This window comes from Rhea americana, unplaced genomic scaffold (assembly GCF_003343005.1).
Source record: "Rhea americana isolate MKP2758 unplaced genomic scaffold, rheAme1 scaffold_65, whole genome shotgun sequence".
Classification (NCBI taxonomy): Eukaryota; Metazoa; Chordata; class Aves; order Rheiformes; family Rheidae; genus Rhea; species Rhea americana.
This window is the reverse complement of record NW_028186812.1, coordinates 3,960,955-3,976,588: the sequence shown is the minus strand read 5'-3', so window position 1 is coordinate 3,976,588 and position 15,634 is coordinate 3,960,955. Positions and strand designations below refer to the sequence as shown.

Sequence of the window (15,634 nt, the reverse complement as noted above, 5' to 3'; positions counted from 1 at the left end):
TGTAAAATATGTGAAAAAAACCCAAACCAAAAGAAACCCTTCAATTTGACTTCACATCTTCACCAAAGAATTGACAAAGCTGATCAGTGACAAAGCAAATCTTTCACTTAACATTAATCAGGTTCTAATCAGAGCCAAAGATAATATCAATTCCAGATAGAGTTGATTTCCATAGCATGACTTAAAATTTGGTTAGATGAAATTTGGGAGTAACAGCATTCTTTGGACAACTTACGAAGATTCCTAAGCCCTGGAAAGATTGGTCCTACACTTATATTCTTCCTGTACTACATGTCAAACACATACATAACAAAAAAAGCTTACCAGTATCAAAACAATTTACAAACATCTTACTAAGTACATTTTATCAGTGATACCAAGCTGCTTTACCGAACAGGAAAGATAGGTTCAGATTTTAGAGCTCATATTGAGAGAAACATGTAATGCACACAGAAAGTACTATAAAATTATTTATGGTTCCAAATAGGCAGTTCCTCTTCATTGTGTGTGTGTGTGTGTGTGTGTGTGTGTGTGTGTGTGCATGCATAAACTTACAACACAAAATATCAAATACTTTATGGTATCAGTGCTATTACCTAAGTAAGTGTAATAAATGTTAGTCATCATTTTAAATTATTTTACCTAGCCCTTTTCTATATAAACATCAAATTATCTCAGTTTCAAACTGTATTTAACCATGATAGCCTTTCTAAAACCATACTACTGCACCTTTAGACAAGAAACTTCCTATTCTAATATCAAGTGGTTCTTCAGGCATTCAGCCAACAATTTCAGACAATAATTAGAAGAAATTAATCTTGTTCTTTCTAATTATACTGTAGCATTAGATTAATAGAAACTATGAACTCTGCCCTTAAAATCAGTGCCCTGTAGAATTCTGCATAATAAGAACCTTTTGGCTTGMAATGAATCTCACGTCGACTATCACATGTTGATTAAAAGGTCAAAGGACTGAGTTTAATTTATTGTCAAAAATCTAATTAASCAATTGACAAAAGGAACAAACAGCTTCAGCTTTCTTTTTGTTCATATCATTTATTGAAGGAAAAATCCAGAATTTTACAATTAAGTTTTAGAGCTGGAAAATGTTTATTCTCAAATACCACTTTCAGAGTCTTCTTCTATGTGCTTACTTTGTGCCAGCTCAAAAGGCATTTTGTACTTCTATTACATCTGCCACTATTATTTGAATATCTTTTTGGAGCATGATTATCGCACAGGACAATTATACTTGTAACAAACTCAGTAAGACAGAGAAAATGCAACAGAGTAAGATTTTGTCAAATATATTAAATTACAAAATAGTATTACTAGTTCAAGAAAAACAACAGTATTAATTTCTCTAATTAAAATACACCTTTGATCATTTACCTCAGGCAATTTATAAACATAGTGTATTACTTGAACACAAACATTTCAGTGAATTTTACATGGTTCCTTTGTAACACAGAGTAACAAAACAAGACTTTTACAAAGAAATAAAATTAGTTTACTGAAAAAGGAATGACATATTTGACCAATACTTATACACTCCCAAAATATGGTGCAACCCTTTTCAGCTTAGGACACTTCATTCAGGTAGATCATGTCTCAAATTTTCTGAAACKGTGTTTAATTTCACTAAGTGTCAAATGAAATTTTAACAATTACCTCTGCATTTTCCTTTATTTAAAATAATTTCAGCATCTTACAATTACTTTGAAACATCTGGCAGTTACTCATTTATTTCAGTAATAAACTCCTGAAATTTCTCTTCTATTTGAGCTAAATATTTGAACATGGGACAAACTGTTCTTCTGAATGTGGGAATATCATGGTTTAGAAAAAAAATGTTCAGCACTCAGTAAAGAGCAATTTCTTTGTAGCAAAATCATAAACATCTCTCCTTTCCACCGAGTAGGCTCAACAATACAGAATATTTTAAATCTCTTGATAGTAGTTGTGTGTCTGCCCTTCTGGTTTCAGTAACACTTTTGGAGAGGTCCATCTTTCATTCAAGAAGATAATATGGAACCAGTCCATTCTTATACTTGTCAAGAATGAGTGTATGATTTAATACATTTTAACAACGAACTGAAACCTTATCTGTATTTAAAGAAAGATCAAACCCTGGGGAGTCATTTTTGATTGCTTTAAAGGAGGTCATTTCAGTAGCTGAGTTCCAAAATAAATACAACCTGGCTGAATAGTAATGTCACTTATTCCATTAGCAGTTGTTAAGAACTCCCAACTCGATCTCTGGGAATAATCCGTAGATCTGAACCATGCTTTAGAAATACATTTCCTAAACAAATAAACAAAGAAAGTTTGTCACACCTAAGTTGGATAGGATACTATATATCAAATAAAAACCCTTCAGAAAAAACATTATCTGAAAAGGCATACATGTTTAAAGGACAATAATATCATGAGGTCAGTGTTTAACATCTTTGTAGTAATTTCTCCAATATATCAGAAATTTATGTTCTCACAGAACTTCACCTTGTCACTTCTATATCACCAAAGAACTCTTCTTGAATTCTACAGAAAAAAGTAAGTAAGGAAAAGTACCAAACCCAACTGTAAGTAAAAATACCAGAGCCAAAATCTTATATTACAAGCTTGTAAGCTCTGGTCTTTCAAACTTTGCAGTTCTATAGCTGAATATACTTGATTTTGTTCACATGAGAATTTCAAGACCAAGAAATCAAGTTTTACCTCTCCATAATTAATTCATTCATGCATACACTTATTCTTAATTCTTTCTGTGGTTCAATTCTCATCYGCCTCTACCCTCAGAACCTCAACTGTACCTACCTTTTAGAAAGGCTCTGCTATTGTTCAAAACATAACARTCTTACTATGGCATGAAACATTTTTGGACTTCATTCATATTTGTCACTGTAGAGTCCTAATCGTGATAGACTTTTCAGGAAGACAAAGTATGGAAATTAGAAGTACCTAAAACCTAGAGCTCTAAAATATTTTGTGCATGTATCCAGGATTGTCATTAATGTGATGCCTTCCTTCATGTACAGTTACACTTTTTTAAATTAAATTCATACTGTTATTACATAAAGCATACTATACGGACTTCCAAAATACTAGGTTTTAATACTATCTACCTATCCTCATTCATCTTCACGCTGCCTTGAAAAAATAGAACATATTTCTCTCCCAAACGATCCATTTTATGGATGCAGAGTGCATTCATAACAAAAGATTATGATATTTAACATTTGTTCGATTATTATATTGGAAAAAATTTCCCTTTTTTCGAACTTCACATTTCTGGCACATGGATCAGGACCAACATACTTACTCAACATAATGAGGATTACAAAATCCATTCAACGAGCATATCATCCTTTTTTTAGTGGCCTCCCAAGACCACATACTGAACAGGTAAATCCATCATAAAATCTGTCTCTGGCAAACCAGAGAATTAAGCTTACTAATCTAGATGAGAAGTATCTGCGTTACAACGTCCACTGTAAAATTCTAAAATTTAAAATAGGCCATAAATACATCTTATGCAGACAACAGTTCACCTCTCAATCCATTTCTATCGTTAATATCACAATGGTTTTATTAAAGTTATGGCATACCACTCCCTGAACTACTCAGGCTTTCAAATTGAAATCAATACAGGAATTAAGTGTTAAGCCTTGCTTTTTCAGCTTCCATTTTCCCTGTTTTGAAGAATCATGTAGGAAGAATGGAACTAAAGAATGAGGTACCACTTTTGCTCAGAAAGGTGGAAGAATAATGGAACASCACAGAACTTCAACATCTGCAAGTTTTAAGATTTTATTCTTAGRTTGTCTTATTTTGGGAACTTTAAAATACACAAGAAGTGTTTAAAATTAAAGTTTCACACCAAGTTTCTGGCATATCAATTAATATGGCTGAATATGATGTTGTATCTAAACATTACATTTACTTTACATTTACTTATAATCTGAGGATGGATATATTCATCACTATMAGAAGTCCTGTGTTTGTTCCCTCTCCTCCACCCCAGTTTATGGACAACACCACACAGTACCAGGGCAATGGTGCCTCCTACATTTAAAAGTTTATGTGTCTAATTTCCTCTTGCAACTAAGACTAAGATTGTGATGAAAATATTTTATACCTACATGCTTTGATTTACCTTTGACTACTACTGTTCTGTACAGTAGCGGACAACTTAACATTTATCAACACTTTGGAGAGCTAAAGCTAGTCAACTGGAGATGTGAATTCAATGAGTGTAGCTATGTAGAATAATGAACTGCTATTTGGATGCTTTCATTCAGGAGTAAAGTAGCTCTAGGTCCATTTGCTTCAAAGGATTAAGCTGCAACTATCTTGGGCTCCACTATATAAAATAAGAATATACTTTTGGGAAAGAGAACGAATTGYGTAAGTATGCTTTAACTTAAGCAAGCAACTGAATAACTGATTTGCCTAACAGTTCTTGAATAGTCATGTGAAGATGTGGCCTTACAGGTCAATCATGATCAAGTACCTAGCCTACATTATTATCATCTGTTTCGTTATTTTTTTTAATGCATTTGATCATGAGATCATGACAGGGACAGTATCACATAGAGAAACTGACTGGAGCAGTACACCTGTCAAATTGTAAAGCAGGAGTCCTGAGGTGAGCTCCAGAAAGACCCTGTGGAGCAAAAGGGCAAAGGTTTGCTTGATCTTGATTTACAGATGCTGCTGATGAAACCACAGATCTCAGAATTAGGTCACTACACTTAACTGGATCTTTTTACATCTTCAAGAAGTTCCAAAGGCTAGTGTCCAGCAACTGCTCTTCTTAAACATTCTAMAGTTTATACTATTTATCTTACATTGCTAAACATGCTGATAATACATCACTTCCTGATTTTCTCTTTAGATCCCCCCGCCCAAAAAAGGAAAATGTCTGGATGTCTGGCAGGCACACAGGACACAAAGGAACGAGACCTGGCAGAGACTTCATGCAAACCACAGAGGAGAGGCAAGAAAGTCACCATTAACTGTTGGATCATATTTACAAGCAGGAATATTCACAGCTTTCACCAGATGACTGCGTTTGACAAACACTAAAGCCATTTTTATATAGTCTTAGTAGAAAGTTATGACCAAGATATTCCATCCCACTATAACTCATGTCTCATCAAGTGGTTTGTGATTAAATTCATTTTGAAATTATTATGATAATCTAAAGTGTAACTTAAAAAACGAGTCTGTAAGTCTGGTCAACAGAAGACTGCTTCTGGACTACAAACTACTACTAGTATCATTCAAAATCTGTACTAGGTATCCACTCATTCCAGGAAATGATAAGAAAAGGTTTTATATTTCTCTGTAACAGAAGCAACCTCTCATGGAGKGAACCAAATCATGCTAGGCCTCCACATGTAAGTCACAGACTCCTCATCTAGAAATTTCTTGCTGAGAAAGACAGCTACACACAACGAACACTCCTCTTTCTGAAAGTAACCCATACTTTCTGCACTAAAACTTAGTAYTATTTTCTAAATCTATCTTTTCAGGACTGCTGAAGTACCAAATACTACGGGACTAGATATAGGAGAAAAAAAAGAATATGGCTAGTATTTCCTATTTTAGTAATATGTAATGCAGTATTGCTCTTTTAAAACTGCACTAAATAACTAAGCTCTGAAGATCACAAATGCCTTATTCTTTCAGAAACTGAAATAAACAAATGTTAACAATAATTGTATGGAATTAACATGTTTATACACAACACTGACTGTATTTCCAATTACTGGGTAATATTTCCCCCATTTAAGAAACCAAAACTTCAAATATACAATCTGGACATCCATTCATTAATTTTAAAGAAAAATAATTGAGCTTTTTAATACTGGTCTCCATAAATAACTTACCTGCTGTTTGTGCAGGGTTTATTCCTATTCCATCTATAAAAGAATTAAATTTTTTATTGGTGAGGGAAAGGGGAAAATAGAAGAAAAAAGGAAAAAACAAACATCAAGACAGTTTGTTATACTAAATTGACAGCTTAAAAAATACAAGATGCTAAACAATCATCTATGTAATTATTACATTAGTCCTTAGAGCAGCTGTTTCCTATAATGAAAACCAGTCTCATTGAAGATACTGACAAGAAAGCTTCAGCATAGAAAACTCAAGTTATATGTTAGGACAAAAACACTTAAATTAATAATTAGTGATTTAATCCCTTGCAGAAGCAGTATAAATAATGTTGCAATAATATTAAGTTCAGTTTGCAGTCTGCAGTTTGTGAAAGAAAAGACGTTTCTGCTTTTATCAATATCTCTTAAGTGAAAATATAAAARTTATACTCTTACCATTTGTTATAATGGCACTTGTTGCTGCAGGAACTTTGAACTAAAGGAAATAAGAGTAGGACAAAATAACATAAGAGACATAATTAAAGTTGAAAACATATGGGGATTATTCAAACTAATTATAATTTTAGCTGGTTTGGGTAAAAAATATCCAATTATTTTTATTTGTTAGACAAAACATAAAATTAAGTATCCCCTGGGAACTGAAAATAACAAAAAGAACTTCTGGGAAGTATACCTGTTATGTCACACACTGTGAACAAATTATACTTAGAAGACTAAGAATGCAGATGCCAAAATCTCCTGGAATAAAACTGAGCAACATAAAATCTTAAACCTGAAACACAAGTATATACTCATATGCATACAGAGTTCACACTTGAGTGCTCTTGACACATATATGTATTTATAAAAACAAAAGTTAATGCAAGAACATTACATGCTGGGGGGAAAAAACGKATCTGATGTAAAAACAGAATCTGCATCAAGAGATTATCTTTCATTACACAAAATAAATTCTGTGAGTACTTAATAGCATCTATTGCTATCACAAAGATCATCATAACAARAACTTCCTATTGCCCTGACTGTGGACAGAGGGGAGTTAAACWAGAATTAGCCTGAGTTGATCTTGGATAATTCAAACAAATTCCTGGTTTTCTCCTTGGCTCTGTGTGGACCTCTCCAATTGCATCTTTCCGAGACAAATCCCAGCCAAAGTTATCGGGAAGAGTTCGCTCCGGGATCTGCTGGTGAGGCAGAGGAAGYACTAATAGGACTGCATCCCATTTGGCTCCCTCCTCAGGTTTCTGACACCAGCCTGGGCAGGCTTTGTGCCCTCAACTACCATCATGTGTCTTCATGCTATCCCTCTTCCCCATATATATCACATGCAGCAACTTTCACATTACAAGCCCTACTCAGATGGGGCTGCATTGCACACAAGTTTCAAATTATTTTGGAAGATCYGAACTGAGATGAGGAAGCCAAAACTCATTATGTCTTAGTACTAGAGGGAGCCAGACTGAGCCCAGAAAAAAAAAAAAATACTGCCCTTTGTACCATAGATGGAACCAGTCAGAATAGAAGTGGAAAGCAGTGTGGGTACAAGTTAACCAATGATACTTGGTTTGAGGACCAGAGGTTGCTTCTTYGCCTCCTTTTACTTAGCACAATGAAAAAATCTCTAATGTAAGAGGCTGGTGTCTCAGCAAACAGCAAGTATCTGTGCATCCTGCTTTATGTTGCATAAGAAAAAGGAGTTAACTAAAAGAATTACTGAATGTTTCCCAGGAAGATGTGCAGAGTTCTTCCCTCTGCTAAGCACATCACTTATGCCATACTTTTCAATAACAGTCATTAACTGCTTTTCTTGTTTTCTGATTGCTCAGCTGAAGATTCTGAGATCTGACCTGCAGAAATGTTTTGCACTCACAATACTTAATGCTCATGGTAACTGTGCTTGAATATAGTACTTAATTCTTAGCATACTGGAAAACATTTTCTTTTCTAAAAGTCTCCAATCAGACACACAAAATTAGCAGAAACCTTTCACTTAATCTTCCTTCRCTTTTTATCCATAGCAAGTAAATGGTGACACTCTGTCGTCTCACAGGGTAGCATGAAAACATTAATATTAGAAAAAAGATGATAATAAATTAGCTACCAGTGTCATTGTAGGCAGGGTCATGAAGAAATTTATTAAATTTGTTTTCACAGTAAGGTTTGAATAATGAACTTGATAAAATAGGGGCTCCATATATAACAGTAAAAAATAAAATTAAAAAATAGCATGCTATCTCATAATAACTAGTGCATACATACCATACGCTGAAGAAAGATAAAGCCTTCATTCTAAGATCACTAATTTTGGATTTCCTGACTTAGCAATCTTAGGAACAATCTTTTAATTTCTCCTGTTATGTAAGAAAATCTKTTAAATTCAAGGTTTGAACACTGAGGTATCATTAATGTCAATCACATTAAATCCTGTTTCCTGGAATGAGTTCATCTCCAGTTCAAAAAGTAAAGGACTAAAATACACATAAAAAGCCCCCAAACAAGCTAACAAACATCTGGTTACTTTTTAAAACAGGTTTTTAATGTAAATAGGTGATACTACCTATCTTCCATCTTATATTATCTGACAAGAAATATGACTGTAATTTCTAGAATGTTGAGTTCCTCTGCTCATTTCTTCTCCATCTCTTTTGATATATGACAATGCATGAGMGGGATGGATCATTCAGAGCAGGACAGACATTTGAACATGGACATTTCTTCAGTAAGAGAACATATCTGATGCAGTCACACTACCTGCACATGAGARTTGTGTGGTAATCATCCAGGAAAATAATCAAATATTCAGTAGTTAAGACATTCTTATTGTTTCATATGATACTGTATTAGAAGAAGATGACACACTTATCTTAGTCCAAAATACTGGGCCAAACAGCAATAATGTTTACTACACTCAGTTGTCTGCTACGTATTCATCACAGTGAGAAACGTCACAAGTATAATATACAAATGGAAACTACCACTGGAAATAAATACACATAATTAGGGTGCAATATAATTTACTAGTACATTCTTAACATTTTATTTTGCCTCAAATAGAGAATCCTCCTGTGCTTGCTAAGCATACAYTTCCAATGTTGAAAATACACAAGCTTTCTATGACAGGAAGTTAATGGATGCTCAAGTGGCAAAGAAATACCATATTCATCTTATAATCTCTGGCTTGCTCTGAAACCAGAATGGGTAACAGAGTAACAAATCTCAATCCCTTCCCCAAACTCACACATTTTTAAGATGCTCTTATGCTTGCTTTAAAAGGCTTATGAATCAGTAATTGAGACTACCACATAACTTACTTTCTGTAGTGCTAGGAAATATATTTGTCAGTATCTACAATCAAATTATAAGGGAAGGAGGACAATATTATGCCGACAATTATACACTTAAAAAAATGATAAAAAATTTCCTACAGTAACAAATTCATTTTCTTTTGAAGCAATAAAAGCAGATAACTGCATTAAAATACATCATTTTAGCACCAGTCTATCAACAATAACATTAGAATAAAAAAAGAATAGTTTTAAAAATACGTATATTTATGTATATTTATGAAGCAATAAGATTTAGCTTTATTTACTGGAAATTGATGACAATTTTAGTAATAAAAACCTCTCTTACACTAGAATTAGTATTGTGCAAATGTATACTCAGGGAATATGTACTAAACAACTCTAATAGGTAGATAAAAACAAACAAAAACAATAGATACCACATATCCTAAACAAAAACATTAACAATGCYACAACATACTGTGACAATTGTGAAATCTATAAATAGATGCAAACTGAAAAGAATAGCATTTCCTATACCCTGTATTTCAATGTACATTTTTAAATATAGTCTATAAGACACACACGGAAAAGAAAGAACTCAAAGAAAGAGTTAAATATGCATTATACGAACTATCACAGTCAAGTATGTAAGTTGGGAACGGTTGAGACGGCTACAAACTTTAAAACTTCCTGAGAGCTTCCTATATCTAATCCARTTTTCTTTCATTTCCAACTGTGCCAACTTTCAGTTGCGTACTTCCAACTTTCACGTTATGTGATAAGCTGGAGATGACAGAAAGATCTTTGTTAGGCTTTTCACGCATTTCCAAGCAAAGATTGAAGGAATACATACTGTTTTGCCAAATGAAAATAGTTCAAAAAAATTTACTTAAAAAAGACTGTAACCATCCAAACCACTGTGACTGAGATATAAAATATAGTATGAACTTTCTACATCATAGCTATAGTTCTACTGTTTCAGAGAAATTTGATATTTGGACAAACTATAAGACTCTGAAAAAGAAGTCAGTAGAAATTTACTAAGGTTAAAGAGCCAAAAGCCCCCAAGATTAAATCCTACTTTGCTCTAAGAGCTCTAGATACTCAGAACACTGTTGCTGTGCTTTGCCTGAAGAACAATTAATCTTTGCCCTAAATCCAGACTACAGTTTGAATCTTTTCCTGTATGGTTTGTACAAGACATTGTGAAACTTATCTGGATCAAGATATGACAGGGTAAGTTAATGCCAAGCTATTCAGCTCAAGGAACATGGAACACATAAGAAAACAGAAATTTTCTCCTCCTTTTCAACACCAGATTCAGAGAAAATACAGGGCTTGATTTAAAAATTACATATAGTACATTCTTCTTAAGACTGAAGCTAAGGCTTTCTCCCCCTTCTATTTACAAAGCATTTTGCCCTGTCTTGTCTCAAAGAAGTAAAAAGCTTCAATAACACATCATCAATGACAACTAAAACCACCATTATAATCTTAAAAATAAAATAATTATTTATTTTTATTTAGCACTAACACAAACTGATATAAAAGCCCAAATGCTCTAACACTGTTTTAGAGAGAGASAGAGAGAGAGAGAGAGAGAGAGAGAGAGAGAGAGAGAGAGAGAGAAGCATTCTTTGCACTTAAAAAAAAAAAAAAAAAGTTATTCTGTATGCATTTAAAGCAATTACACAAGTGAGCACTAACAACAGCAGGCTCTTTTCCATTCCATCACACATTCTCCATTTTTTATTTGAAGCATCCAAAAAACATCTACACTTGTTCTATTAAAATGGGCTGATCCACAGTCCTCTGAGGTCCCATGGCTGCACAAAATATTTATGTCAACTAAAGGAATATTTTGTTAAATGTGAATATTTTAATAATCTCTCTCTAAATCCACTTCACAGAGAACATAGTATTGACTGTAATGTTGCCGTTTTATAAGTAGGTGATGTTAACAGGTTTGACAGCAACTCTCCACCAGGAGAAGCATTTCCTCATCTCTGGTATCAGTCCCATCCTAGTCTTCCTTGTTCCCTCATATCACCCACTAACATCCAGTGTCTAAAATATGAATCCAGATTAGAAAAAAAATGTGTGAAGATTAACCCATCAGGAAAAAATGTCTGATTTTTAACTCACAATTTCTCCAAACTGGGTTCTATGTGGCACCATACATTCTTATGCTGGGTATGTACAAAAGGATGACAAAATGGAAGAAAGCAAGAACCAAAGTCACTTTTGGAGGGTATGACACCTTACAGCAGCTTAAGCTCCTTGCAGACTATGGTATTAAACTGAGTCCCACACAGAGAATGAAGTAAATGCAACAGACTGATAAAAGGGAAAGATTTCAGAAAGGAATCTTTCATTAATGATCCAGTTTGAACAACATGATGTGCAATTCCATCCAATTCAACTCCCCATGTGGGAGATGACCAGAGTCTGTAACAGCAAATGCAAACCCCAATTGCACTGGAAACACACTTCAAAATTTACTGGACTCTTCAGTCCAAGTCTCCACATACAGGTTTTGGGGGCACAGCTTCATTAGTCCAGATCATTAAAAAAAAACAAAAAGGGTCAAAACTCACAGTAAAAAAAAACAACTAAACTAGCAAATGTCTTTTAAAGGTATATACTATTCCGTTCAAGAAAAGTTACGACAACCAGTCCACAGCTTCCCCTCAACATAAGAGCTTTTGCTACATACTGCTATTAAACTAAAAGTATACGGAAACTCAAGACACCTTATCCATTATCTTTCCTAGTTAAAGACTTATTTTAAAAAAAGACTCTCAGTTAAAACTTTTTGCTAAGCAGATCATAAAAACAATTGTGGTTTTGAGCAATTTTACTATTTATCCCAGATAAACATCTCTTAACCTTTGCACATTTAACCTGAAACAAAGAGGATATGCCTCTTCAAGCATAATTTACAGGCAATTTATAGACCTAATTTTGGATTTCAGATTCCACATGAAAGACTAAAAACAGAGAAGCTAAGAATACAGTATCGAAATCTTTCTTAAGTCTCATTTTGAGCCCAGCTCAAGGGCCTAATATCAATGCCTTCTATAATCAGAAACGATATGCTTTCTACAATCAGAGACTACTAGAAYTGTATGTGAGAAGAATGTAAAAATTTTGAGTCACTTTTAGAAATATTCTGACTATCCTATAAAAGTTATTTAGAGGATTAAACGCTCAGTGTTTTACTTGTTTGTGATCACTATCAGATTTTTGTGCTGCTGGCATAAAACTGTTTAAGTTAACTACAAGGAAAAMCTGAAAGTCTGTCTGTATCTGCTGTTAACATACACAAAATTGAGCAAGAACGACAGGATTTTGGRTTCTGGAAGATTTGGCAGGTCCACACAAGTATCAGTAATACTCCTGGCCACACACATCTAACAACGGCAGAACTGCGTATTTTATGCTGAATTAGTCATTGTACTTTCCAAGTAAAAAGTCATTGTTTTCAGAAATCCTGAAAGAGTTTAAAAAAAAAAAATCTCTGCTTACTTCTTCTGCAGCAAACTTCAAGACAGCTGTGAAAGGTGTACTTTCAGGCACACTCAACCTGAAATGACAATTTAAGCAAATGCAGATCACACGACTTCCAAAATAAACTACAAACTACTTSAAACAACAACGTAACACCGTATTTCACTTCACACAGAGGAAGTGAAACGCCTTCTCCGCTCACGGGGAAGCACGGTGGAGATAACCGTAACAAGAGCGGCCACAGCCCACAGGGCTCGGGAGCTACGGCTTGTTTTCCCGAACACCCCGCAGCTGGCGCGGCCCGGCCCGGCGCGGCCCAGGGGAGCGGGCTTCCCGGCGGCGCTGCCCGCCGCACTCACACTTTGTAGGGCAGCCGCGGGTCCGAGGTGAGCGTCACTTTGAAGGTAACCTTCGACCTGGGGAAAGAGAGCACTGGGTGAGAGGCGCCACGGGGCGGGGAAGGAGCAGGGCCGCCGCGGCCTCGTCACTCACATGATCCCTCCGGACCGGACCGCACCGGACCGGACCGGGCCTGGCCGAGCCGCCGCCGCTCCCCACCGACACGTCACCCCCGGCAGCCGCGCGACGGGGCCTTCGCTCCGCTCCGCGCCTCCTGGGCTGCCCGCGATGCGCCTGAGCGAAGCGGAAACGAGAAAAAGCTCTCCCGACCACTGCGGGGCAGAGAGAGAAGGCTCCTTATCTCAGCGCCATAGGGACGCGGGGAGAGGGGGAGACCGAGGCGGAGAGGAGGTGCTTCGGTGGACAGGGGTAAGATTGCTAACAAGGCCCTTGCGGGCGCCACTCCGCAGGCTGCGGCGGCGAGGAGGCAGGGCCCAGACGCGGGACGTCGCGGTGTGACGTCAGCGACCCCGAAGGGAAGCGGGTGGGGCCGGGTGGGGCGATGGCGGCGGGCCGCGCTGTGGGGTGGGGGGAGCCGTTAAACGGGGCGGAATCGCGTCTCGTGTCAATAAACGTGAACAAGGGAATGCTGGGTTTGAATAAGATCTATGTGTGCATGTTCCTGTGTATGTGTAAAAATATTTAAAAAGGTATGTATTTGAACATATATGTATATCTGCGTGTAACGTAGGGAGGACTCGTTGCTGGAGCTACTTACTTGGGGTTGGGTTTGCCACTCACAAAACCGCACCRAAATGTCCCGGAGGTGCTTGTTAAAGCTCCACACAGAAACACAAGAAACTGCAGAAGCAAATAAATCAGCAGCTACAAAGCATTTAAAATTGTTCACGTGTTCTTTGGTATGGGACTTGGGAGAAGAGGGCTGGGGGCTGAAGTTCTGTTCAGAATTTTTGGATAGTGATGGGTACTTTAATGGGAGAAAAATAATTTCCCATTTTGCTTGGCTTTGGTGTTTGACAAAGTAATTTCTTTCGAAGAATAAATAAGACTGCACAGAAATGAAGAAGGAGTAGCAAACAATGAAGTCCTTTTTTTTCTTTTTTCTTTTTTAAGACTTGTTTGTCTGTAATGACCAAATGACCAAATGTTAATGACCAAATTTTCAGTTGTTAGTATTATGAGCATTACTATCTGGAAAAATGCTTGGCCAGACTGCTTTCATTTTTCTTCCAGCCTCTACTTTCTGTAGGGAAGACAGCTTTCACTGTGGACTAAGCTGCTTGTTGTCACTTCCCACTTGCCAGACTGATCATGGCAAGTATTTCGGCACGTCCACATCGCTTGAAGCCTCATTAGGGAATAAAGTAGTAAAAGAAATGAAGAGACAATTGATACACTGGAGTCACTAATTTATTATCTAAGGACTAGCTCAATGCTTACCTATGAAATGCAGTTTTTCACCCCTGTTTTGCTCTCATTTGAACATACAGCTTAATCAAAAAAGAACAAGCAGGAGAAACTCACTAACAATGTAGAATCACAGAATCAGAGAATCCATAAGGTTGGAAGGAACTTCTGGAGATCATCTAGTCCAACCTGCCTGCTCAGCAGGGTCACCTAGAGCATGGTAGACAGGGCTGCATCCAGGCAGGCTTTGAATATCTCCAGAGAAGGAGACTCCACAACCTCTCTGGGCAACCTGTGCCAGTGCTCYGTCACTCTCACAGGGAAGAAATTCCCCCTCACGGTCAGGCGGGACTTCCTGTGCTTCAGTTTCTGCCCATTGCCCCTTGTCCTGTCACACGGGACAACTGAAAAGAGTTTGTCCCCATCCCCTTGACACTCTCCCTTCAGGTACTTGTACACAGTGATAAGATCCCCCCTCAGTCTTCTCTTCCCCAGGCTGAAGAGGCCCAGCTCTCGCAGCTGTTCCTCATAGGGCAGGTGCTCCAGCCCTCTGATCATCTTCGTAGCCCTACGCTGGACTCTCTCCAGTAGTTCCATGTTTTTCATGACCTCTCCAGCAGGTCAGCCCCCAGCTTGTACTGGTGTCTAGGATTATTTTTCCCTAGGTGCAGGACCGTGCGCTTGCCCTTGTTGAACCTCAGGAGGTTCCTCTCRGCCCAACTCTCCAGCCTGTCTAGGTCTCTCTGAATGGCAGCACAGCCCTCYGGTGTRTCAGCCGTTCCTCTCAGCTTGGGATCATCAGCAAACTTGCTGGAACTTGTATGAACTTATATGATGACATTAATATTTCCCAGTGTCTCCTGTATTTACTTTTATTTAATCAAATTTATCTTTGACAACTGTATTAAATTGGTGATGAATTCTCATTTTGTAATCCATTAGTGATCTAAGAACTTTCTCATCCCCCTGCTTCTGAGAGAGCGTACTTTAAGTTAAAAATAATTTAGTCATTTCTGAATGCATAACCTTGCATTTGTAAAGCTAAATGTCATCCCATTTGTATTCTTGCCTTCTTCAAAATCAGGTAGTTATGTTTGTGTGATATTATTATATCTTGGGTTTATAAAACTCTGTCATCTGCAGCTTTCATTAATGCATAGCTGTTTC

At 36.9% G+C, this 15,634-nt stretch overlaps 1 protein-coding gene across 1 annotated transcript; it reads right to left on the bottom strand.

Annotated features, from left to right (window-relative positions):
• Positions 1 to 1,036: 1,036 nt before the first annotated feature.
• Positions 1,037 to 14,398, bottom strand: UFM1 (ubiquitin fold modifier 1). Its single transcript, XM_085320696.1, has 7 exons — positions 14,362 to 14,398; positions 13,193 to 13,400; positions 13,060 to 13,116; positions 12,719 to 12,776; positions 6,339 to 6,378; positions 5,895 to 5,927; positions 1,037 to 2,305 (listed from the first exon to the last, which is right to left on the bottom strand). Exons 1-7 carry the CDS (start codon positions 14,396 to 14,398, stop codon positions 2,238 to 2,240), a joined length of 501 nt encoding a protein of 166 aa, XP_085176822.1. The 3' UTR covers positions 1,037 to 2,237.
• Positions 14,399 to 15,634: the final 1,236 nt, after the last annotated feature.

Coding starts and splice junctions, on each gene's coding strand:
- UFM1 (XM_085320696.1), bottom strand. CDS start 14,398: ATGTGGACGTGCCGAAATACTTGCCATGATCAGTCTG. Junction 12,777..13,059: donor CCGCGGCTGCCCTACAAAGT/GTGAGTGCGGCG, acceptor TTGTCATTTCAG/GTTGAGTGTGCCTGAAAGTA. Junction 5,928..6,338: donor AAGTGCCATTATAACAAATG/GTAAGAGTATAA, acceptor ATTCTTTTATAG/ATGGAATAGGAATAAACCCT.